Raw genomic sequence first — 26711 nt, 5'->3', positions numbered from 1 at the left:
CAAAAGAGGAAATAATTGCAAGGAAATAAAGAAAAGTATTAACAGCAGTAAAATTTGTGTGATAGCTTTATGGGTAATTTGGGTTTTCATTTTTATATTTGCCTTTTTTCAAACATTTTGTAATAAAATTGTATGGTTTTGACAATCAGAAAAAATATTTAAGAAAAATCTTAAAAACAAGTTTAGTAACAATGTAAAAGAAAAAGATGGAGGCATTTAAAAAGAAAAGCAAAAGGTAGCTAGCCTGACATGAATGCAGCCATGCTCTGAAATATACACCTGTTAAAATATTTTTTAAATATTTCATACCCCAGTAATTAACAATTACTGGAATTTAAAATTAAAAACACAACACCATTTATATTAGCACCCGCCCCCAAAAGAAATACTGAGGTATAAATCTAACAAAATATGTACAAGATCTATATGAGGAAAACTACTAAACTCTGTTAAAAGTTCACAGGTAGGAAGACTCAAAATGTCAGGTCTTCTCAACTTGATCTATAGATACAGCACAATCCCAATCAAAATCCCAAAAAGTTATTTTGTGGATATCGACAAACTGATTCTAAAGTTTATATGGAGAGGCAAAGGACCCAGAATAGCCAATGCAATATTGAAGGAGAAGAGCAAAGTCAGAAGACTGAAACTACCCAACTTCAAGACTCACTAAAAAGTTACAGTAAACAAAACAGTATGTTCTTGGTGAAAGAACAGACAAACAGATCGACAGAAAAGATCAGAGAGCCCAAACAGATTCACATAAACATAGTCAACTGATCTTTGACAAAGGAGCAAAGACAACACAATGGAGAAGAGACAGTCTTTCAACAAATGGTGCTGGAACAAGTGGAGGACATCCACACGCAAAAAAATGAATCTTGACACAGATCTTAAATCCTTCCCCAAAATGTAACTCAAAAATGGATCACAGACCTAAATGTAAAATGCAAAACTAGGAGACTCCTAGAAGATAACATAGGAGAAAATCTAGATGACTTTGGGCATGGTTATGACAACACCAAAGGTGAAATGAAAGAAATAATTGATAAGCTGGACTTCACTAAAATTAAAAACTTCTGGTCTGTGAAAGACAATATCAAGAGAATAAGAAGACAAGCGACAGACTGGGAGAAAATATTTGCAAAAGCCATATCTGATAAAAGACTGGTATCCAAAATATACAAAGAACTCATAAAACTCAACAATAAGAAAACAAACAACCCAATTAAAAAATGGGCAAAACACCTGAACAGACACTTCACAAAAGAAGATATACAGATGGCAAATAAGCACATGAAAAAGGTGCTCCACATCATATGTCATTAGAGAAATACAAATTAAAAAAACAATGAGATAGCACTATGAACCTATTAGAATGGCCAAAATCCAGAACACTGACAAAACCAAATACTGACAAGGATATGGAGTAACATGAACTGTCATTCATTGCTGGTGGGAATGCAAAATGGGACAAGCACTTGGAAGTTTGGCGGTTTCTTACAAAATTAAACAAACTCTTACCTTACGATCCAGCAATCACACTCCTTGATATTTACCCAAAGGAGTAAAACTTATGTCCACACAAAAACCTGCACAGGGATGTTTACAGCAGCTTTATTCATAATTGCCAAAACCTGGAAGCAACCAAGATGTCCTTCAGCAGGTGAATGGATAAATAAACTGTGCTATATCGAGACAATAGAATATTATTCGGTGCTAAAAAGAAATGAGTTATCAAGCCATGAAAAGACATGGAGGAACCTTTAATGCATATTACTAAACGAAAGAAGCCAATCTGAAAAGGCTACATACTGTGATTCCAACCAAATGACATTCTAGAAAAGGCAAAACTATAGAGACAGTAAAAAGATCAGTGGTAGCCAGAGGCTAGGAAGAGTTGAATAGCAAAGTACAGAGGATTTTTAGGGCAATGAAACTACTTTGTATGATACTATAATGATGGACACATTTCACTATACATTTTTCAAAACCCATATAATGTACCAGACCAAAAGTGAACCCTAATGTAAACTATGGTTTGGGGTGATGATGTGTCAACATAGGTTCATCAGTCGTAATAAATGTACCACCGAAGGGGAGCAGATTTTTTCAGTTGTCAAGGGAACTTTTAAAATATAGGAACTTTCACTAATAAGCACGAGTTTTAAAGTTTGTGATAGGATTATTCTCTGAAGATCATTTTGGTTTGTTATAGTCTACTGGAGAATTCCCTCTGAAGATGAAAACCAAGGACACATCCATTGTTTGAGCTTTGTATATAGCCATCAAAAGTCTCTGTCCCAGTTCAGCAGGATTATGGGCTGTCTCCTCTCAGTCTTGTCCACCCAGCTAGAAAGGAGAAGGTTAGTCCGCATACACTGCTCTACAGAACGCACCCAATCCTCTCATGTGGTCTTGTTCTTCCTGACAGAGGAACAAGTTCTCATAAAAGCAGTTCACACTAAGGTGTAAGTTACTGCCTAGAGAGAACAATGTTTAAATACCAAGAAATGAAGTTCTAATAACAGGAATTTTTATTGTCAAGCAAGGGCCAATGAAAGAGATATTAGGGGGCAGGCAACCTCCACCTCCCTCTCATATCATAATGTACAGTCCTATCTCCCAGCACACTCCACCCCATTGACATTTCCACGAAGGACCATTTACTCTCTGAATCCATATCATCTTTGCCTTTAGGCAACATTTTTCTTATTAGGGTGCATCCCAAGTATGTTCCTGCCTTAGGATCTCTGTACTTGGAATTCCGCCTGTTGAGAACACACTTCCTCAAATATCCACATGACTCGCTCTGTTACATGGAAAAAGATGACCACTGAAACAGTTCTGACTCCCTTGATTACCCAAGGTCTTTACATATCTCTAACATCTTTGGGTCTCATGGGTCACTAATAGACAATCAGAAAGTTAGAGCTGGTGGGACCACAGACACCACATATCCGGTGGTTCCCAGACTTGACTCATCATCAGAGTTACCCCAGAAGCTCTTTGTGTCTGTTTTTTTAAATCAACAAAGCTTCACAGGCTCCAATTCCAGGAATTTGGTCCAGTGGATCTGAAGTGAGGCTCAGGAACCTATATTTTTAAATGTAGGTTAAAACATTTCACATATTTGGGGATTACTGACCCAATCTTCCACTTTAATTTTTTTTAGAAGAGAAAATACAAACACAGAGAGATGAGGTGATGTTCCTAAGAACACTAAGAGTTCAAGGCAGAGATGAACCCTCAGATCATGAGATCAGGGCAGAGAAGATCCCCAGGTCAAAGATGCTTCCACTATATCTAGTACTACAGTTTAGGTTCTCACTGTTAGAGTTAAATTTAAAAAAAAACAAAAACAAAAACTTAGTAAGCGGAAAAACTAGCTTAGCTCTACCCAGTTTTGTTTTTTTTTTTTGGCTTTGGACAGAGTAAGGCATGAAAGTGAAAAGTAATGGTACAGTGAGAAAAAAGACAGGATTTTAATTCATATCTGTTCTATAAAAACCTGAGAGCAGTATTTTTTTAAAACCTTTTTAAACTAATAAGAGAAGGATTAAACCCTTCAAGATATAAACGTTGATGGATGGACGTATGTCTGATACCCAACATCCCATATAAACTTGGGATCCCATAGAAAGGGAAGAGAATTACCAGCAACCTTGGTGTTTCTAGAGCCCACAGGCTGGATTCCTTTTGGTGAGTTTCGACTGGGAGTTTAATTATTGTCTTAGGTCACAGGTTATTGTTCTCACCAATTCCCACCATGGCTGGCTACATCATTATTCAGCTTTTGTTACTACAACAATAAAAGGATAAGGCTAAGCCACAGCATGACTCACAATAGGAGATATAACAGGAGAACCAGGAATCGTGGACCAGTACAGCAAGTATTCCATTTCAGCATGCATGCATACATACATACATACATACAGCTGAGCAGGAACTGGAGGGAAATAGGTTTCAGCAGCTGCCCGATGACTGACCTGAGGACCCCAGAGTTAGAGTAACCTTGTCTTCTGTCTGGACCATTGCCATTCCGGACACAATCAGTTATGGTGGCTAATAACAAGGGCTTTACCCTGTCATGTCATCAATACTTACCAAAAATAAGACCCAGATAAAAGTTTATGTCAGTTGTCAGCTTCTATGAAGCGAGTTCACATTCCCTTCAAAACCCCTGTACTAAGACTGCTCTGATTCATTCCCAAGAAGAGATGTGGCTTCAGAGGGAAAAGATGAATGTTCTTTAAATCTAAATCAGACAAGACTTTGTAGAAATACTAACTTACCACCTCATTCCTCCCTCATTCACTCAATCATTCTCAAATCACATCTCTAAATCTCAACTATCAACCAGGGGAAATAAACTCTTTTAACTAGCCAAAGAAAATTCCTCATGGCACATAAAATCAGTGAAAAGGTAAGGAATGCAGGAAGGGCAGAAGAATATGTGACAGCAATACCCAATGCATCTGAAAGAGTCACACCCAGCAATTTACAACCTCCCTGGGAAGCTGGTCACAAGGCACAAGACCATCAGCTGACTAGGGTTTGGTTTTTTTCTCTACCCACTTCATTCAACCTGTCCAACAGCTACATTTTCTAAGTAGTATCAAAGCAGAATGGTTTTCACACAGTGTTTCTAGGTGAAGAACACAATGAAAAACACTCTCCCCATCCCTACAACCTGCATTATTAGACTTTCTTTTAATAGCCTTTTAGGAAAATCTTCAAAATTCTTTGGTCTTTTGCCTTAGCATATCTCTCTCTAAATCTGTGACTATTTTTGTATTTCCTAGTCAGTAATCCTAACTACTATAAATAAAGACTTGGTAGTAAAATCATGGTCAGCTTATCTCTATGAAGCAGTTCACTAGTGGAAAATACACCCTGGTTTCTATACTTATTTTCTTGTTAAGCAACTACCACAAACAATCTAAGGCTCTTTCTTTTTTTAACAGAATTAGTTCATCCAAATGTAGATAAGTCAGATATCTACATTCATTAATTCTTCTGCTCCTTCCGTCCTGGTGATTCTAAAGAAGGACAAAAAATCTCTTCTGAATCCACATTTCGAGATATGAAACTTAAAGCACAATTGATTCTGAAGTGCTTTGTTTCAGTTCCTCTTCAGTGTGTGTAGGGGATATTTTTTAAGACAAGGTTATGTGAAATTTTCTCTTGCCATCAGAGAAACAATGATTTCCAGATAAGCTTGGCAAATACTCCCAGGTTCCTCATATAAACAGCCTCAGGGACTTAACTAATTTGCTGGGAAAGTTTGAAAAATCAAGTCATTAGCAGCTTTGCTATGGTCGATATTTTCAGCAGGAAGATTAGAAGCCATTATTTAAAGACTACACCATATACCCAGCATCATATTTCAGAGTTACTAGATTTGAATTCAGTTTTAGGAAGGAATTTTTCATTGAAAACCATTTAAGATACCTCACCAAACTGTAGGTTTTTGGTGATTCTGGAATTTTGTGAAATAAATTGAACTCCAATATCTGTCATTAAGATTAAGGGGATCTTAATCTGAGATTAAGGAGAATGGGAGTGAAGACACGGGGGACAAACCTCTACCCTAAAATGTTTCATTCCACATGGACCATAATGGGAAGAATAAAAGGTTTCTTTCTGCACTGAACCGCGTCAGTTTTACACTGTGGCCACTGTTAGGTATCCAACATGACTCCAGTGGATTTGTGGAATCTTTCTCCACACCTTTGAATAACTGGAAAATCATGAGGAAAGGGAAAAAAAAACAGAAACTACTTATCAGTGTGCTCAGCTAAGATGACCATCTAAAACTATTGATTTAAGATAGGTACTCAAGAGCAAAGAGGGAGTTGGAAGTCACACCTAACTGACTGTCACCTGACTTGGACAAACAGATAACTCGTGAGCACTTTGGAGCCAGATCCTTACAGTGCAAGCTCCTGTCAATAATTCACTCTACCCTGGAGGCTGGCCCAGGTCCTAGAGAAATTCAGGAAACCAAGCACAATACTGCAAATAACGAATACGTTTTCAAGATTGTAGGACGGGGAAGAGAAAGTGGACGAGGTCTACCAAGACAACTGGTCTGACTAGAGATGAATTCCAATTAATTGACAAGTATATGTCATCACTGTACAGAATTCTAAAAAAAAACCTCAGCATGAGAGAAGTAAATCAGAGAAGTTAAAATAAGGAAAGGAGATAATGTTTTAAGTTTAAAGTGCTGTTTAAATAAAAATGATTAAATGATTAAAATCCACCACAGAATAGCAAGTTCACCGAAAGTGAGATGCAGAAGCTCATACCAAAAACTTCAGAAGTTTTAAAAACAAATTGTTATGGCCCTGCATAGAATCTTCACCCTAGAATCTAGAACTGTATGAATAACAAAAACAGGGAATACAGAAGGTCCTGATGCTACATCTTAGAATTTAAGAGGAGGAAAGAATTTTTTAAATAATCTGAACCAACCACATAGCTTAATAGTTGAGAGTGAGACCCAGAAAAGCCAGGAGACTCACTCATGGTTAGAGGGCTCTTAGGCAGCAGAGCTGGGCATCAGGATCAAGATTGATCAAGATCCAGATAAACTGAGTGTGATCCATTACTCTTTCCTGTCACTCAGGTGTCCTTTTTTGATAAGAAACAGATAATATAAAAGTGAAATTTTTGTCTGAACGCTCAAATGTATTTTTCTTTCTTTTTTTTTTGTTTTGTGAGGAAGATGAGCCCTGAGCTAACATCCATGCTAATCCTCCTCTTTTTGCTGAGGAAGACCGGCTCTGAGCTAACATCTACCGCCAATCCTCCTCCTTTTTTTTTTTTTTTCCTCCCCAAAGCCCCAGTAGATAGTTGTATGTCATAGCTGCACATCCTTCTAGTTGCTGTATGTGGGACGCGGCCTCAGCATGGCCGGAGAAGCAGTGCCGGTGCGCACCCGGGATCCGAACCCGGGCCGCCAGTAGCGGAGCGCATGCACTTAACCGCTAAGCCACAGCGCCGGCCCCCTCAAATGTATTTTTCTAATGTACCACGTCATTCATTACCTCTTCCTCTACAAATATATCTCTTTAAATGAGTGGACAGCATGTGACCCAACACCCATAAAATGATTTCCGCACCTCTCCCTAACTCTCCAATCCACTGGGCTCTTATACTAGAGTAGACTATACGCCATTTTATTAAGTTTCTGCTCAAGAAAGACAAAGATTTTTACATGACAGAAACTATATCCTGATTATTTTTAACCAACCAAGAAATATATTTATGGGATAAACAGCTTATGAGACATGTTAATTTTGAAAAAACTTCTATAAGAAAAAAAATAACATTTAAGTAAATTTAGAAACTTAGTTTTTTTAAACTGATCATGAGAATCAGGGCTTAACCTTTGGCTCTCCTTACCATCTACCTACATAAGATTTTGGAATGAACTGCAATTCTCAAAGGATTTTTCCTTTTCACTGATATGCAATAAAATTCTTTACAAATAATGTTTCAATTAAGAGCTACTACTAATAAAATTAATGAATTCTTCCAAAGTGGATAAAACAATCAACCTAAAGGAATATAGCAACTATAATGTGATTCTTTTTAGATAAGCTCCATTATTAAAATTAGTTCATCATTAATACCATCCTTCCCATGAAAAGGATTTTCCAGAAGAGGAAAACTGCGCTCTCACTAACTACCCTGCCTCCAATAGGAAAAGCACAACCATCCACCCACCATTCATACATAGAAGTAAGATCTCCCAGTCCTGTGTCCCATCTATCAACTGCGGTGGCACTTCAGGACTGCACCTCTTTTGCTGAGGATCATTGTGAATAGTATTGTTCAAGCTTCACATAGGACAAAAGATGTAACCAAGCTGGCTCCAGCGGAGGTAATGAAAAGTTAAGGAGAAAGCAGATGGGTAGAAGAATCGAAAGTCACAAAAAAATACCCATGCCTACACCTTTTCTATAAAGGAAAGAACTTATTTCTGCACACCCACCAACTACCCCATGTCCCCTACTTAGAAGCACTCTCAAAAAACAACTTTCAGATCAATACAATTTCATCTGCTTGGTACACAGCGAATTAAGAATTTTCTGAGATTTTGAAATAGAACTAAAGTTTCAAACCTGTTGTCGAGTTCCGTGTGATCGGTGCCCCTTCCTACCCTGGCACATTTTCGAATCTTTGTGCATAAAAGTGTCTTGTAAGTTCTCCCAGCACCAGAAACAGCGTCACTCACACATCTGGCTGAATCCTGCCAGCCCCTTGGCTGGTTTGCAGTCTCCGTTGTGCCTCCACACATCTCCTGAGCGGTTTAACCTTCTGGTTTATCCTGACTATCAACATGGGCCTGGACACAAATGTTGAAGACCCTTTGTTGTTAGGGATAGTCCACAGTGACCAGCCGTCCTAAATGATCATTGCACTCCCTACAGAGTAGGTGAGGCAAGCTACTTGGCAGCAGCCTACTGATTTCCTCTTTCAAAAGTATAAAAAAAAAAAAAGGAACACTCATTTGTTACGTAAATTAAGCCCACCAATGAATTAGGAAGTCAGATGCATCCATCGAGTTATAAAACATGCTCTCAGCAAACCCATTATAAACAGACAAGTCCAAATCTCACTTCCTACTTTTGTTCCTAAGCTTGTGCTCCGGTTAGCAAAAGACAAAACACTCAACAGGTTGAGCAGCTTGGCCTGACTCACTCCATCTGTGCTCCCCTGTTGGAGATCATGTAGTAGCCAATTAATTGGTCACAAGACCTATTCATATGGCTCTGGGCAAATGCAGTGACTTGCCTTCAGCTGCAAGGTTGTTCTGACATTGGCCACACCACCCTCTTAATGGCTCTCATGTGAGGAAGTGTCAGCTGACAGGTCTTACTCGGCAACCTTGCAAAATTCTAGCCATAGCAAGTGAAAGAGACGGTTACCCAAAACAGACAAATGTAGGGCTTAACGTACAGGAGGTGATGTGGGGGAGGGAGAGTAGGGACAGACCCTCGCTTTAAAACCAAATACATATATAAATAAAGTTTAAAAATACAAATATAGATATTTATCAGTAAGAAAAATAATAATAAATTAGAAGCCATAAACCTTCAAAACTCTTGCACTGAATTCCTGATTTGGGGGCATACTCAAGCAGAGAAAGCCCTGAATTACCAGAACCAAGGACAAGAACAGCTCAATTTTGACTTCTGACACTAACATATTCATCTGTAAAATGAGAATAACACTATACAATCAATACAATTTTTCACAGTACTGTGAGTGCATGGAAAAAATAATTTTTCTTTTAGAAGAAATAAAAAGCATATGTCCCTAAAATACAGGTCAAATCTTGATACAAAAAACTACAAGGGATTGTTCCAATTCCCTTTCCTCTTCCTCATCCTTGAATTTGGCTGAAGAAAATATTAACAGATCCCTAAAATCTGATGAATGTTTGGCTGGGTCTCTAGTTTCAGTAGGTTGTAAATGCATCTTTATACATGGCAGCCATAAATTTCACTCCACTTGTGTGAGAAAATCTAATGACATTGTGGCAGAGGACTCAATTACCTTAAGACTTTACCATCTATGACACTAAAGTTCCTCTATAACAAACCCAAAAACGATCTTAAACACAGTCACTCATCACTTAACAACAGGGATATAGTCTGAGAAACGCATTGTTAGGCGATCTTGTTGTTGTGTGAACATCACAGAGTGCACTTACACAAACCTAGATGGTACAGCCTACTACACACCTAGGTACATGGTACTAATCTTATGGGATCACCGTTGTATATGTGGTCCGTTGTTGACCAAAACATCCTTACGTGGTGCATGACTGTACACCCTCCTCTGAGAAACACAGATTGCAACACACCAACAACAATGCCTGGACTTCTCTGTGGCACATACTAAATTGATAGTGCCAAGATAAAACCAGATTAGGAGAAAATGAATTCATTTTTCCCGGAAGGGGAACACATTTTGAGCATGGCCACAATGTGATCATGGGTTCTTCTTTCTTTCCCTGAACTGTTTTTAAAATTACTTTCTCTTCTTAACAGAGAATCAGGAGATCACTTATGCAAGCACTGTAACTTTTCCACTTTAGGCACAGGGCAGCTCAGGGAGCAAAGGCTGAATGTCAAGCCTCCTTTGCCCCTCATCATGCCCACCTAACCAGTGGCCCAAATGAGGCCCCAGATCAACATTTCCAAATCACCTAGGGTTTACCTCGTCCAAAATCGTAGGAGACATGAAAGTATAGTTCAGTGTTGATGGGGTGGGATCTATAAAAATGCCAAAATAACTGAACTTTACAAAATATGTAGAGCAGACGCTGGGGGAACACATCCCACTTTTTATGTCCTGTGCCACTTTTATGTTGAGGTCTCTGCCATGACGTCATTAAATGAATTTGAGTTTTAAAACTTCAGTCTCAAAAAATATTTATCTAGGACCTGATGAGAGAGGACATGAAATCCTCTTTTTAAATATGTACTCTGTATATACATTTACCTAGTACTTCGCCACAAAGCTGTTGAATCATTCTGATAGTTCACATTTTCCAAAGGAATCAAATATTCTTACAAAAATGCAAATTTTATCCCCTATCCAGATGATGTAAACATTTTAAATTATCATAATAATAAGAGATGAAAATGACAACACAGTTACAAAGGACATTTGGATGAAATAAGGATCAAACTGCACAGGGAAAGAATTCCTTTAAATAGAAACTAAACTGAATGGCACAGGAAACTGTAACCCCTTCAGTGCACTTCCTTCACTCTGCCTGCCATCCTTTAAACACTTACTATATACCAGTCATTGTTCCTCCTCAAATTCAGTCAGCACACCTTTGAGCCACCATTTCCTTGGTCGAGCGGTGGTGATTAAACTTTAGCAGGCTTACAAACACAAATTGCTGGGCCTACCTCCAGGGTTTCTGATTCAGCAGATCTGGGGTGGAGTCTGAGAATTTACATTTCTAACAAGTTCCCAGGATGCTGCTGCTACTGGCCTGGGAACTGTACATTCGAGAACCACTGTCTTTTTTTGTGTGTGAGGAAGATCAGCCCTGAGGTAACATCCATACCAACCCTCCTCTTTTTGCTGAGGAAGACTGGCCATGAGCTAACATCCGTGCCGATCTTCCTCCACTTTATGTGGGACGCTGCCACAGCATGGCCTGACAAACGGTGCGTTGGTGCGCGCCTGGGATCCCAACTCGGGTCGCCAGCAGCGGAGCGCACGCACTTAACCGCTCCGCCACAGGGCCGCCCCAAGGACTACTTTCTTAGTAAAAATTCCATCTTTCCCATGAAGACTTCCTAGGCTGAAAGAACTTTTTCTCCCTTAAATTCCTCTATAATTTTTTTAAACCACACTTTTAACACTTAACACACAATCGCTTTGCAATAGAGTAGCGTACATGTCTTAAGATCCTAATTAGATCATAAATTCTTTGAGTATAAAAACTGGGTCTTAACATTCATCTTTGTACCTCATACAGGTCTTACACCTGGTAGATGCCCAACAGATAACTTTTTGATTGGTTTCATACCACTGAATACTTACATTAAAACTACAATATGAATCTACTTGCAACAAGCAGTGTGCTTCTTTGACAGTCTGATGCATATATTCTGACTCGGGGGGTTGCCTGTGCTCAAACACACACACCCCCCGACACACTCTCTGTTCTCTCATTTACTACAGAAAAGTTCCTTTAGAAGCTTTAACATCCTGTGTTCATTCCAATCAATGTGACTTCTGTGGTATCTCAACAGCAAGGGCTTTAAGACTTTTAAAAAGTGAAAATGCGGGAGCTGGCCCAGTGGCACAAGCAGTTAAGGGCGCGTGCTCCGCTGCGGCAGCCCGGGGTTCGCAGGGTCAGATCCCAGGCGCAAACCCACGCACTGCTTGTAGAGCCATGCTGTGGCGGCATCCCATATAAAGTAGAGGAAGATGGGCACGGATGTCAGCTCAGGGCCAATCTTCCTCAGCAAAAAGAGGAGGATTGGCATCAGATGTTAGCTCAGTGCTAACCTTCCCCACCAAAAAAAAAAAAAAAGTGAAAATGCCATTTCCTCCGTTCCTCCCTTTAATAACCCTTAATTTCACAATTCAAAATCTGATAAAATGTAATAAGGTAGAGATGCATATCAAAACTACAACCATTGTACTTAAATGGGCTGCCTCTATATGGTTGCAAATTTCCTCATATCCAAATAGGAGTTTTAAAATTTCTTCAGTAAATGGTAAAACAAGTAACAATTACATCATCATAACCATTCTTATGAGACATTAGAACAGCTCACAGTGTAGGTAAGAGAAAGGTATGTTTAGACCTTCGGTGCTCAAAATTCTGTTCTCTACCTCAATCCAATCTTCCTTTATTCTCAATCTTCTCTTTGCCGAAACGGCACCATACTCTTATGTATAGGTACTCACGCTATTACTCATTATCAAGCTGGATACCCTGCTTGATATTAAATAATATACTTTAAATTAAAATTTCTCATCGACTCTGTTTGCAACCCTCCTATGGTGAAGTTCTCCATTTCCTTCACACAGTTCAGCCATGTCTACACATTTAGAAAAGCATCGGCAATCACTGACTGGACTCCCACACTCCACTGGCAGTGCAATATGTTGACTGGAACTGCCGCTGCCACCACAGGTATTTTCACACTACAGATGAACTTTATCAGAGGTTGGAAAGGAGGATCAAAGATGTATGGAAGTATTATGAATCCATGTGATATATGTAAGGAAGGGAGACTACTGGCTCAACTTTTTAAGTTGTATTTGTCCTACATCCAATCTCAAAGCCCAGGTACTGAGAGGTCCCTCTCGGTACTAAGTTCACGAGTCAACAAACGGCATAAGTATCATTTAGATCATACAAGGCAAATAAATCTGGTACTCAAGATAGCAGTCTAGTCTCTTTTGCCCACGGTCAAAATCTCTAATCAACCAGAACACTGTTTCCTGTTGAGCCCAGACTCCACTCCAAACCCTCCAAACCTAGTGTTCCAGGGACCCACCTCCAATCCAAAAGATCTGGCACCTGAGGAAAAATCCATTCCCCTGCCTGACTTAGAGTTGGGAGAATTAAAGGCAGGAAAGCTTCAAGGTAAGTTTTCATGTGTTTCTACATTCCCTTGACTTCACACTCTTCAGATGATAAAAAACAAAATAAAAAATTAACTGGAAAGCCACAATTGAAAGAGATGGGTTTAAAGAGAGAAAAAACAAAGGCTTAACACACAGTTCTACGAAGTCTAGTCTAATTATTCTTACCAAATGAATCTTTCTGGAAAGAATCTTTCTCTGCTATTCACATTACCTTAATGAGAAAAAACAAAGACTAAATGGAAGGGAGGGAGAGGTGGGGTCTGCGACCCACAGCTGCCACAACTGATCCCCTCCTATTGGGGTAATTCCCTCTCCTCCACAATGCCTTTTCCATACCCACCAACAGCTGATCACAAGCCTTTCTAACCTACCAGTGGTTTTCAAAGCATGATCCTCAGAAGTAGACACAAAAAGGTTACGGGATGCTGGTAAACCACTGTTTCTTAATCTGAGCGTTGGGGCTGTGAACACACAGCAAGCAGAATATGTACACTTTTCTGTCTGTATATTATAGTTCAACATGAAGTTAAAAAAAAAAAAAGGCACTCATGCGAGGCTAGAGCAAATGGACAAAGGTAAGAGGGTGAGAAAGCTTTCTTGAAGCAGCGTGCTTTCGGGGAACAGGCTTTGGAGAGAGATCCAGGATTAAGACCAAGTCTGTCAATACGTGGCTGTTTTCAGAAACATGATCATGAACAGCTCCTAATACCTAAGCAGCGGCCCACCCTCACAATACCCGTTCAGTGTGCAATCAGAAGATAACATACCTGCCCCAATGCCATCTAAACTTATCTGACAAGCTCAGCACTCAGGAAATTTGGCAATATGTACAAACTCAGTCATACAAGATAGATAATAAATAACTAGCTAGATTTATTAAGTGCTTATTCTATATGCCAGGCATTGTTCTAACCGTGTTTCATTTAATCACAGGAAGTCGGTAACACTAATACCTTCTTTTAACAGATGAGGAGAATGGAGCACAGAAAGGTTAAGGAACTAGTCCAAAGTATGTAGCTTGTCAGCGGCAGAGCGAGGACTTAAGTCTAGGCATCCTTGCTCGCAATTGAGCCCCGCCATTCATCCTCACACTATTCTGCCGGGCGGTGCACATGTGCACCTGATCACCTGAGGACTGACTGGGGAAGAGGTGAAGGAGGAGGCAGTTGGGTATCAATGACTGAAAAATTAAGTCAAATTCACTCTCCTACATCTCGAACCCCACACCACTTACAGTGCTTGGATTCTCATTAATTCAGTCCTCTGTGAGGACAAGCCCCAGTCATGTGCACTGTGGGTGACTCTCTTGTCAGACACCTTGACATGAACCCTGCCCTGCTCTGGTAAACAATCTCTGTGCAGGCGCCAAGCACACCAGCCACCCCACAGGCTGGTGCCTCCTCTGCGTTGCCTGCTCTGCCCTTCCTCTCTTGACTCTGCCCAGTCTGGCACTTCAGCTGAGGGACAGACTCCTGAGCAGAGTGGTTTTTTGATCCATACACAAGCTATCTTAAATGGAAAATAAAACCAACCAGTACTACTGCTTTGACTTAAAATGAGGAACTGTCTGGCAGATAATTTAACTTTCAGATTCAGATAAAAGTTACACGAAAATTCAGGATGATCTGCAGTTCCTAATTATAATCCAGATTATTTTCCACTCCCATCTCCCCGTGCTTTGAAGAACAAAGCAGTTAGCACCAAAGAACAGGATACAAAATTGTATATGCACTTTGATAACAAGTGTGCTTTTTAAAAACAAAATGTAGAAAAAAGAACTAGAAAGAAATATCAGAATGTCTTTGAGTAGCAAGACGAAGAATGCTTTTTCTTTTATTCTTCTCTATTTCCCATTTTTCAACAAAAGGCATGTTTTATTTACAAAGAATGGGTAAAACTACTTTGTTTTTTTAAACTCTTGCTGCCAAACCAGTAATGATCACTTGATTTCTTTATTCTATAACCATTCTGCAGGCTTTATTGTAAGGGAATTGTCAGAGTCAAAACAATTTCAGACAGTTGAAAGGAAAAGCAAAGTGCTCACCCTGTAAGAGTGCAATTCTCCTCACACTATTTTTCCTTCAACGTAATTGCTAGCATTAATATTTACATAAGCCAGCAAAAGTATAAAGCTGCAGCTATATACTCTTTCAAAATATCTATAAAAACAAAACTCCCCAATTTCCCTTTATTTGGAGACTTAGTTGAGTACCTAGCAGCAATGCAACATACATAACAATGAGAGGATTTTTAAGCTACACACATTACACGTTTTTTTGAAAAAGTACTATTCAAAGGCTATCTAACCAAGTACCAGCATGCTGACAACGGAGAGAAAAGGAAAAGAAAGATGAGACTCCAGGAGATCCCCAACCTAATAAATGAATCAGTGGCCCTGAGGAGGAGAGTTACAATAAACTGTGGCTGTAACTATTTCATATCTAAACTTTAACAAGAAAAAGAGGCAGCAGGGCCAAACCTGCTAATTCAAGGCTCTAAGGCTCTGCAGTGGGACTCTCCACCCACAAGAAGGGCCACTGCTTATCTTTTTGTTTCAATAAAATGATTCATCCTTTCTGGAATCAGCTAGAGAACCAGCAATTTAGATTAAAAACTTTCATCACTGTTTTTTTAAGCTCTAATATCACACCTAAATCCACAAAACTTTTTCCCTATGTATGATTTTTATAACCCATCCCCATGTTTCACAGAAATTAATAACAACCACACGATTATTCTTAAGACTTCCAAAAGTTAGAAACACATTAGCGACAAAATATTACACAACTTTTAAAGTTTAACTCTGATGTCAAGCCAGGCTTTTTCTAGCATTTGGACCTTAGCAAAAGTATCAGTAGTCCACATCTGCTTAAGAAGTTGGAAGCTGAGCTCTTGGGTTGAGGCCATGATCTCTGGAATCATTCACAGGTCTCAGTCTCTGCAAAGGACATGATCAGGGCAGTTACAAAGCAAAGGAGAAGTTGCCTTGAAGAGCTGTTGCAGAAATTCGTATTCAACACATTTGCTCACTCTCTACCCACCTGACCGAAAAGTGCTCTGTGGTACTGCCAGTTTTCAGTGCTCCCACTCGCCCCACCAAAACTGTCATTACTCTTAGCAAAATTGTATCCTTCATGAGAAGCACGTTTCAAAAAATACCTCTTAGCTATCTCCATCTCTCTTCCATTTGGATGTAAGGCTAGAACATAATTAAACCTTTCTGTTGATGCTTTGAAACAGATGCAGCCTGAATTACTCAAAGTGCAATGCAGAGCTGCACAGGTAGGATCAAGTCCTAAGTATTGAGACACAGCAGCTCACCCGCCCACGCCACACTGAAGCTTTAGCTCCCGGAGCTCAGTGCTAAGATCCTCTGCAATAAGCCTGCTCATTGTTCTGCACTTTCTCCTATGCGTGGCCCACTCAGGTAAACTACACACCTGTGTCCCACACTAGACTGGTCTGCGTCTTCCTGGAGAAGAGTTTTGTTGTGAAAAGGCCTTTCTCTCCCTCTTTCTCTTACACTTATAACATCTTTTTAACTATATTTAAGCATTTATAATTTTTTTAACATTTATAACATGGGGACACAACTATTTATGTCACAGAGGAATAAATAATTCAATCAAATTACTGTAAATGGCATCGCACAAACAATAACTATTATTATTGTAACCATTATAGCCATTGGGATCATTTTGGAATTACTGGTAGTTATTCATTAATTTGTGCTGTAATTAAGCCACCAAATGGGATTAAACAAAATAACAAGTATTTGACACACTTCTACAGTTTATAAAGATTTCACTGGTTTTGCAGAATAATTTATGAACTTGCCTTTAAAATATGCTATCTAAAGAGTCAGGACTCCATTCATTCATCTTTTCAAATATCTGATGTGCCAGGCCCTGTTCAGGATGCCAATGATACAGAGAAAAATGGAATTAGTGTACTAACAGTCTCAAGGCAGGTGTGGTGATGGTGTGATGGGGCTGTCAGTGTTGCAGGGTGCGAGGAGTGGGAGAGGGTCTTACTGGAAGTACCCAGAGTACTAAGGCCCTCTCTTTGCTCACGATTTGTGATATGAAAGCTGGAGAAGAGGAAGAGGTTTTACCTGGAGCATGTGGCGCTCCTGGCTCCCTTTTGACCCCCGCCCATGAAGATATGGCAGCCTACATCACAACTTCCACTGCTCCCACTCTAGTCCAAGCCCCGTGTTTTGCCAGGACTTCTTGCCAATATCTCACTCATTCTTGGCCTGATACAGATCCATTCAATGGAATAGTCAATGTAGAGAGCAGAATAAAGTTAATGAGAGTTATTCAAGGAAATCTATGTAGAGGTTAGGTTAAGAGATAAGTTAGTGACCGAAGATGCTTCTCCCCTATTCTCCTTCGGTTTCGGTTTCACAGGCAACAACAGTGATACTACCATAACATAACTAAAATAATTAAAATCTTCTCATATAATAAGTTTATCACTGGCAAATTAAGTGAGAAAGACTCAAAGTGCTTTAAGAGTTCTAATAGCTACAAAGACTACGAAGCCTGCCTGGGAGTGGATAAAAATCAATTTATGAGACAAAAAGCTGGGAAATGAGAGGCTGGGAAAAGGATATTCAGTTCTGAATCAGCAGACTCTCATTTCTCTGAGTCAGTTCCTCATGACAAGGCTGAGTACTAGGAACTCAAGAGATGCCAGCAACCAGATGAGCAGTCACCATCAGCAGTGTCTCTGCTGAGAGAGGGTGTCATACAAGGGACGAGAACCCTGGACTAGAAGGCAAGAGCTGTGTCTAGTTCCGGCCCAGTCAGTCACTAGCCACATGACTCTGGGGAACGACACTTGGCCTCTCTGAGCCTCAGTTTCCCAGCTGGAAATAAATGGGTGATGATGATACTTACTCCACCTATCTTAGAAGGTTGCTAAAAATGTTTTTAAATGTGAGCATGTGGAAGTTCCTCTAAAAAACTGTACAGCTCTAGATAAATGTGATGTGTTTTTTTATATCTACACACACATCCAAAAGTACTCACTGTCCTATTTGAGTTGCTAAGCTCATAGGTGACTGCACTGTATTTATACAACATGAAGCCAACATAAATATCTTTGGCCACAATGACATCTGGCAAATAATAATTTTATCCAAGAAAGTCAGTCACCTTCCCACTCCCTACCCCAAAACGCGGCCAATTCTCTGGAAGCTCCAGGTAATCAAGCCCTCTAAAACAGACTCATTACAAAGTCTCTTGGGAACAATAAACTCTAGAACAAATAAGTGCAACAGCTAGAAAATTATATCTATGAAATAATTAGCTTTCAAATTAACATTCTTTCTTTCTTTCACTGATAAATTCCTTTTCTACCTCTTGTGTACATTCAAGCATACCAATTTCCCCTACTAAAATATCCTCCCAGACTCTAACCCTGCAAATCAAATCCTCTAAGTTCTTTCAGGACCCAAACCAAGGGCCATCTATCCCATAAAAACTTCCCACAATGACCCTTTTCTGAAGATGTTTCAATATCTATAATGGAAAGACAGATGGACTCTACATACATGCCTCCAAAGGATTCTCTATTTGTTTCTTACAGCTCAGAATCTCCCCAACAACAATGGTTCAACTTTTCCCCTTGGTTACATCTTAGAATGACAGTCCCTGTGTCTTATACACCGCGAGGGAATGTGTCTTATTCCCACTTGGAGGGAAGAACGACTGCAGGCCATGCACAATTCCCATAAAAGAACACACGTGGAAGTGGTGTTTATTCAAAGTAACCTTGAATCTGCACTTCTGTAATAAATAATTTTCAGATTTTAATGTTTTAGCTGCTATTGTAAGGTATTAATGTCTCCTCACACTTCATCACATACGTCAGGATGTTAGAATATCCCTTATGAACTTCTAAACCAGATGATGAACTTCTTGAGGATGTGGACACCTCATCTTTAATCTCTTTTGTATTTTGCTTGTGTAGCTAAACTAATACCAAGCAGAGAGAAGGCACTTACTAAATTTAGGTTGTTCAGTTAGAACTAAACTCCTTTCCGTCATATTTACTAAGGCTGCCTCACAAATAGCTGTTCACCTATGTTCGGAAAATAGTCACTCTCTCACGGACAACAAAACCTCATTATACTATGGCTCAAGATGACATTAGATTCAAATGCTCCTCTGAAAAATAATTACACATTTAAAAATCTGACTGTGCTTAATTAGTCCAAAACAGAAGCTAATGGTAATCTTGATATCAATTCTTAAAGGGATTCAGTTATATCTCATCCAGTAGAACTGTCACGAATGTTGATTTTATTTTATTTATTATAGAAGAATTTCCAAAGAAAAAGAATAAACTTCTTCTTAGTGCGTTTTCTTAGCAGAGAGAATTTTTAGTATTCATGACAGTACTCCTTTTGTTTATGAGAGTTAGGGTACACTAGCAACTTCAACAGCATTACAAATACAAGTGGACCCTAGAACTTGGTCTTCAGAAGTAATACCATCTAATAGTCATCTTCAAATTATTCCCTGGAAATTCAAAGGGAGCAATGAAACACTGTCTAACAGAAATATATTGTGAGCTACATATATAATTTAAAATTTTCTAGTACTCACATTTTAAAAAAGCAAAAATAAACAGGTGAAATGAATTTTAATAATTTATATTATTTAACTCAACATATACAAAATCTTATTTCAACATGTAATCAATATAAAAAATTATTAATGAAATATTTTAATTCTTTTTTTCACACTGTCTTCAAAATCCAGTATGAATTTTACACTTAGAGAACATCTCAATTCAGATTAGCCACATTTCAAGTGCCCATCAGCCACATGTGGCTAGTGGCTAACAAACTGGGCAGCACAGCTCTAGAAAACTCTTAAGAATTACAATGGTAGTGTATGTGTATGATCTGCCTCTCCTCCATTTCCAAACCCCATCACAACGACCAATGAGAAAAGATACAAAACCTAATCCAGCGGCCAGTGGGAAAGTTTGGAAGGCTAGAATCAGTGTCCAGAGTTGTGAGTAAAACCTTTACAAGAGTCAAGAGGAAGCTGGCTCATCTCCCCAACTCCCACGCAAACAGAACTGAGACAAATCATTACCTCTATTTACCAAACCATAAGTATGCAATTCACCAATCTCAAATGCCATAATAATGAAAATCACACGATAAGGGAACGGAAAATTAAAGAAATATGGGCATCAAGAGATGACAAAGAAAACTCTGCAAGTATAACATCACTCTAGCTCTCTGTAGAAGAAAAAGTATCTCATGACAATTAGTCAACACTTTGGAGCAACCCTTGACCATTCACTCCTCTCCTCCTTTCCTCTTCCTAAATCTAATTAATAAACTAAACTTGTTGATTGTTCCTCCATGTCCTTCCCATGGTACAAAGGGGGTGGGCTTGTAAACCTAAAAAGTACATGGTATTCTGTGCAGTAAAGAACCTTGCCACTCACTGATACTCTGCATAGGCCTCTCTATACCCGTTTCTAAACCTGGACTTTTAAGATTCCTGGATCATGTCTCAGGGCTCTTGGAATCTCTGGAAACATGCACACATCTGCACCCAGTGGGCAATGACGTTGTCTTTGTTAGCTCTCCGGGCCCTTCAATTTAAGTTTCACTACATCGTCCCCTCGGAGCTCCATGTTCCTGCGAATAGTCAATCCAACAACAAATGTGCTGTTCTCTACCTTCTGCCTTCTTTCATAGCCTTCATTCCTACCCTCATCCATTTTCCAATATGACTTTAACTGCAACCTCCCATCCTTACAGCTATCTTATTCTCCCAGACTACCCTCTGACTTTACATAATCTTCCACTGTCTTTCTGTCTCAAACCCATGCTGGCTTTACTTCTTTTATCTTTCAAGCCCTACAAAGTCATCACCTTGATTCCCCACCTCAACAGTCCTTCAGTTGGAATAGCCCTCAGAACTCATTCTGGGATCAGCTGCCCATCACCTTCTCCACTCTAAGGCTGCTGAGTGCTGCACAGTACTTCCATTGTACAATCAATTCACAGTACTTAGTTCTATAAAGTCTGCGAAAACCGAATTAGTGAATAATGAACCACTGCTTAAGGGAAATACAGGGTTAGCTTCCTGCAAGCCTCTGGCCACACATTTTCATCAACTGATTAATACTTGGCCTTGTTTTATGTGTGTTTCTGTTTAAAGACACTTTATTGAATATATATTGTTGCTCCATTAACATTGAACTCACAGCCAACAACATTATAACTCATGCTGAACGAAGCTTATCTAACACACACATTTTCTCTGTAAGGCACATCACAACTTTCTTGCCTTAGGAACACTAGACAGCACTTCAGCACTATGCTTGGGGGCCATTTTAAACAGCAAAATCCCCAATAAAAAGCACAAAAATGCCAAAAAAACCCCACTCAACACTAAACAGACTGTAAGAAGGACACTTGTTCACAGTATGAGAGCTGATATAAGAAGGCAAAGTGTTGCCCTATTCGACCCCTGCGAGCAACTCCAGTATTTTGCCAATCTGCCCATGCCCCCGAACGACCATAACAGCAACACGAGCATTGACTTTGGGATTATACACAAATTTTAGCAAGTAGGTGAATTTCCAAACATGAAATCCACAAATAATAAGGATCGACTATACTTTGTACCTGATATGGTTTTTTGTGACCATTTCCTCTACTGAACTGTAAGCTCCCTGGAAGCAGATCATGTCTTAGTCCTCTATTTGTTCCCAGACACTAGCACAATGCTTTGCATATAGAAGGCACTCAACCAATGTTTGTTAACCGAACCTTACCCACATTCACCTTTGCTCCCTTCTATGGGGAAAGTTTTGCTTCTTCTAGTCTAAGAAAAAGACTAGATAGACCCTGATCTCTGGGTCTCACTGTCTCGCTCCTGCTCTGGGACACTGCTGCATCAGTTACCCCACCACCACCACCTTTTACCTGCTTTCAACCTTTCTATATATGGCACGTAATGCACTCAAGATTGTTGATTTATATAACCCTCATTTTTTTATTCCACGCAATGCAGAGAATGTGTGGGAAAAGAAACACATAGGGTCATTATTCATGGGCCATATTGACAGTGGGGGCAGGGAGGTATTACACTCTGGAAGCCTATGGAAAGCAATGACATTCCAAAAGAGAATTTCCTGCATTTTAACAGTGGCCGGTTGTAACCGGTAAAATTCCTAGTATCACAAACATATCAACATGAAAACTCCTCAGGATTCTCAATGCAGAAGGAACATCTAAAGCCTAGAATATTTGTGGACACTAAACATAAAAATGAAGTGATAGAGGGGCCTGGAAGCAATATTGCCTGAGAGCGTTTAGGGAGAAACCACAAATTCCTATCAGAAAACTCCATCTTCTCATTTATTGCTGGCCCCTCGCCCACCCACCTCTCACCCTCAATCCTGTCCATTCCACTGAGTTAGGTTTTCAGAAAACTAGTAGTAAACAAATTCTAATCATGATGACCTGGTTTTTATTTTTAGAAAATCGTCTGCAGATAAAATGGAAAGATAACAAGCATAAAAAAGTTATGAGCTCAAATATCAAAATGACTTATATATATTTAGTGTCTAACTTTCCAAATGGAAAGATAAAAATCTAAGACAGTGCTAAGTGAAAAAAAAACCTGAAAAAATGAAGGACTCTACCAAGCTTAGAGACTTTAGTCATTTAACAAATGTTTACTGACACTTTTGTAAGGCCTCCTTGCCTCTACCTTTTGGTAAACTGTTAGCTCCTATTACAATAGAACAGTATGGAATAAACCTTCATGAACTGAACTGCTCAAGGGCAGGGATGTACCTTAGTCATTCTTGTATTCTACAAATTCATTGTACCTGGAATATGGAAGATGTTCGATAGATGCCTTTGAAGGAAGATTTATTGTATGGGGTCCTATAAGGTCATTCATAAGTTTACTTTTAGAGTTCAGAACACATATCAGAAACGTTATTATAAAGGGTGGTCAGAGTACCAGGTCATCTTAAAAAAACCAGGTTAACCTATAATATAGCCATTATTCTAAAACATAAATGAATTAACTATTCTTCATAACATAATAACATCTTTAAGATCTTAACTACGAGAAAATGCCTTCCAAGTGGTAAGAGCCGGCTATTTTCCACAGACACACACACACCAATCCTGCTCTTTTAGAGGCTCTGAGGGTAGGAGAGGACAGCAGGAGGCTGCTCAAAAACCAAGAGGATGAGGAGTAGCTGCTGGAGGCAGGTATAGCTTAAAGAAGAGTAATCTGAAGTAGCTGAGACACCATGAATGCATCACGGTCCCCTCTTGCTCTGGGAAACAGAGTGGTTCAACGAGGCACCACCACTTCCCGGTGTGGAGAAACACACTGCTCCAATTTTTTCTGACTCTGCAAACAAATAAAAACCAATGACAAGGTGTGACTGGAGATCAGGAAAGGTCTGGTATGCCTGGGCAGAGGTGACAGTGCTCTCATCTCTTTTTGGCAGACAATGGCAACACCGTGGAAGCACTGATAAATGCATCTAATTAACTTCCCAGTTGGGGCCATAGTAGAAATGCTTTGAAATTTTTCATAAATTTCCCTGGATACCAATCACAATTAAAGGCCACACCCAGTAGAAGACAGCACAACAAATTTCGCTAACACAGCTGAGCAGCTTGCTGTGAGCCTAGCACAGTACTTTGCTCTCACTATCTCATCTCATAGGGACTCTATTTCAATTTATAGATATGATACCTGAGATGGAAAGTAATTTGCCCAAAATTGCACAGTTACTAAGAAGAGGTGGGGTTCAAATCTGACACGCATATACACATACTCTTATCTGCTATGCATCCTGCCTTGCTTTCTTTGGAAAGAAAAAAAGGCTACATAAACAAACTATAAATACTGAACATATATACATTGGCTCTATATGGAACAGTGCCTGTGTATGGTCAGTGCCCACTAAATTTCATTATTACCATTATTCTATTAGGGCAGATTAGATGTAGGAAGGCAGGAGCAAGCTCAAGAAACGGAACTTGTTTTTCAAATTATACTGCTGTGAAAGTCCAGTTTAAAGTCAGTTAATCTTTGCTTTTCACTACTGCCCCTTGAAAATTTGATAAATTCGACAACAAGTAATTGCTAGTCTCACTCTTCTAGTACTCTAACCCCTTAATGGCTTTCAACAAAGGAATCACAGCAGCACAGCAAACCCCCTTCCCCTTCCCCCTAAGTGAGCATTATTTTCACCAGGAACACCTCCTACCACTCGGGTACTGCCAGGACTAAGCCAGATCACCATCACCTCTAGAGCAGAAAAAAAATTCTCGTCCCTGTCAGCCAAAAACTATTCTACTCTTGCATAAGCTTTTCCTTTTACATTGTTTTTATTCTTGACCAAAGATGTAGCATGTAAGAGGAAGAAGTCAAGTGGCTTCTACTGCTGCATTATGGCCACAGCACACCTGATTGCCAACAAAAGCTGAATGCCGGGAAATCCTGTGAGTGTGTGTTTACAGCGCTGGGGCCGCGAGGCTGTGACAGTTATCAGGTTAAATCCAGACTGTGGTCAACATCAACTGGGTGTTCCTCATGAGTCCAGCCTGTTCTATGGGGAACTTAAACCTGTTCTTAAAGAACACAGCAACTTTTCAAGAGGCCTGTCCATAAGCACAGCCTCTTCTCCCAGGGAACAAACTACACTAAGCAAGAACGTGTTACAACTCCAAAAGCTTCCATAAAGAAACCTAGGCTAAACTGGGACATGATCTTTTCTATCATCTCCCTTCTCCTAAAATTACCCCATCAAAAGTCCCAAATGAAAGCTAAAAAGATCTTCATTAAAGGAAAGGAAAGCTGAGGTCAAAGACATTAAGCTTACATCATGAGCTAATGGAGCCTTTGCTTATTCATTTATTCAGACATTTCCCAAGTACCTATAGATGTGCCAGGTGCTGTATTCCAGGGTGAACAGTACAGACATGGCATGGTCACCCCCATCCTCGCAGTTGAGTGGTAGGGTCATGCACAGGCAATTACAATCCAGAGGGACAGGGTGCTAAGTGCAATGATGAGTATGAGAAAGAGCAGGGCTCTCTAGCCCACCGGGGGTGGGGGCGCTATCAGCAAAGGCTTCCAGCTCTCAGGGCACTTACCATGTACCAGGCACTGCTCTAACTTGGCAAGAACAAACCCATTTAAATCTCATAACCACACCACGAGGTGGTTACTATTATCCTCAATGTACCAATGAGAAAACAGCAGCACAGCACACAGTGGCTCAGTACCTTGTGCAAGATCACACAACTATTAAGTGATGACGTCAGGACTGGAAACCTCAAGTCTGGTTCCAGAGCCCACGCCTCCCTAACCACCACACTAGGTAGGAGTCGTCAGCAGGTTAAAGGTGGGAGGGAGGAGGTGAGTTCCAGGCAAAGAAATCTTTATTACAGGGAAAGCTCAAAATTATTTGAGGAACTAGACAAATTCACTTTGACCAGTTTGAGGAGAGTGTGGGGAAGAGCAAAGAGAAATGAAACAGGACCAGCCATGTGAAGGAGTTTGGACTTGATTTTTAGGAGTTACATGCTATCGTTCTGAGCACCTCAGTAAAACAAAAGGGTACAAATCTAATGAAAATAACACAAAGGTTCAACAACACACAAAAGAATGCAGATTTATGATCGTTAAAAATAAAAAAAATGGGGGCCAGCCCGGTGGCGTAGCGGTTAAGTGCGCACGCTCCGCTGCAGCGGCCCGGGTTGGGATCCCGGGCACGCACCGACACACCGCTTGGCAAGCCATGCTGTGGCAGCGTCCCATATAAAGTGGAGGAAGATGGGCATGGATGCTAGCCTAGTGCCAGTCGTCCTCAGCAAAAAGAGGAGGATTGGCAGATGATAGCTCAGGGCTGATCTTCCTCACAAAAAAATTAAAAAAAGTTAAAAACAATGCATTTTAGCTACAAATTCGTAACAGCTTTTAACAAGCACAAAACAAGGGAACTTACCCTACTAGTAGGACTAAAAATTGCCTGAGGCCTGACGCAGGAATCGAGAGGTCTGTGTTCCAGATCAGGCTCTACGCATACAGGCAACTTCTCTGTGACCTTGGCCAGTGAGCCTGTTTCCTATTCTATAAAATAAATATAACTACTTTGGAAAATAAAACCCATGTAGGTGTGAGCTACTATAGTTAAGTCCATCTTATCAATTATACTTTCTCTGAAATACTGGTCTTAAACGCACAGCAGCACATTTAACCAATATGCACTTCCCTCTCACCACAATTTTTAGAACAGAAAACCGTAGGAAAAATTGGTTTATATCGCATGTAATTCCTAACTTCAGCATCCTAAATCTCCAGCATGGCTTGTTTCTGCTTCGAAACCATCACCACTACATTTCATAAGCTGAACAAATCTTTCTTTGTCTTTGCTAAGGAAAAGAAATGATTCAATTAAGAGGACCTCTGGCTAATTGCACTTATGGGGAGCAGGGAATATTCCTAACTTTTTTAACAACATCTATGTATAAGGTCCTC

General features: G+C 39.8%; 1 protein-coding gene across 4 annotated transcripts in view; it reads right to left on the bottom strand.

The window, feature by feature from the left end:
* Positions 1-26711, bottom strand: part of FNIP2 (folliculin interacting protein 2) — a 133355-nt gene that overhangs the window by 87344 nt on the left and 19300 nt on the right. The window contains exon 1 of one of the 4 annotated variants that reach the window (XM_058550275.1): positions 8136-8473. The exons of 2 other annotated variants lie outside the window; for them this stretch is intronic. In XM_058550275.1, coding sequence (XP_058406258.1) covers positions 8136-8311 — 176 coding nt within the window. In that variant the 5' untranslated portion in view covers positions 8312-8473. Of the gene's footprint in view, positions 1-8135; positions 8474-26711 lie in introns of those variants that run through there. One more of the 4 variants, XM_058550274.1, reaches the window with a different exon arrangement.

The sequence above is a fragment of the Diceros bicornis genome, chromosome 11 (genome assembly GCF_020826845.1).
Source record: "Diceros bicornis minor isolate mBicDic1 chromosome 11, mDicBic1.mat.cur, whole genome shotgun sequence".
Classification (NCBI taxonomy): Eukaryota; Metazoa; Chordata; class Mammalia; order Perissodactyla; family Rhinocerotidae; genus Diceros; species Diceros bicornis.
The sequence above is the reverse complement of the archived record's forward strand: the minus strand, read 5'-3'. Positions and strand labels throughout refer to the sequence as shown.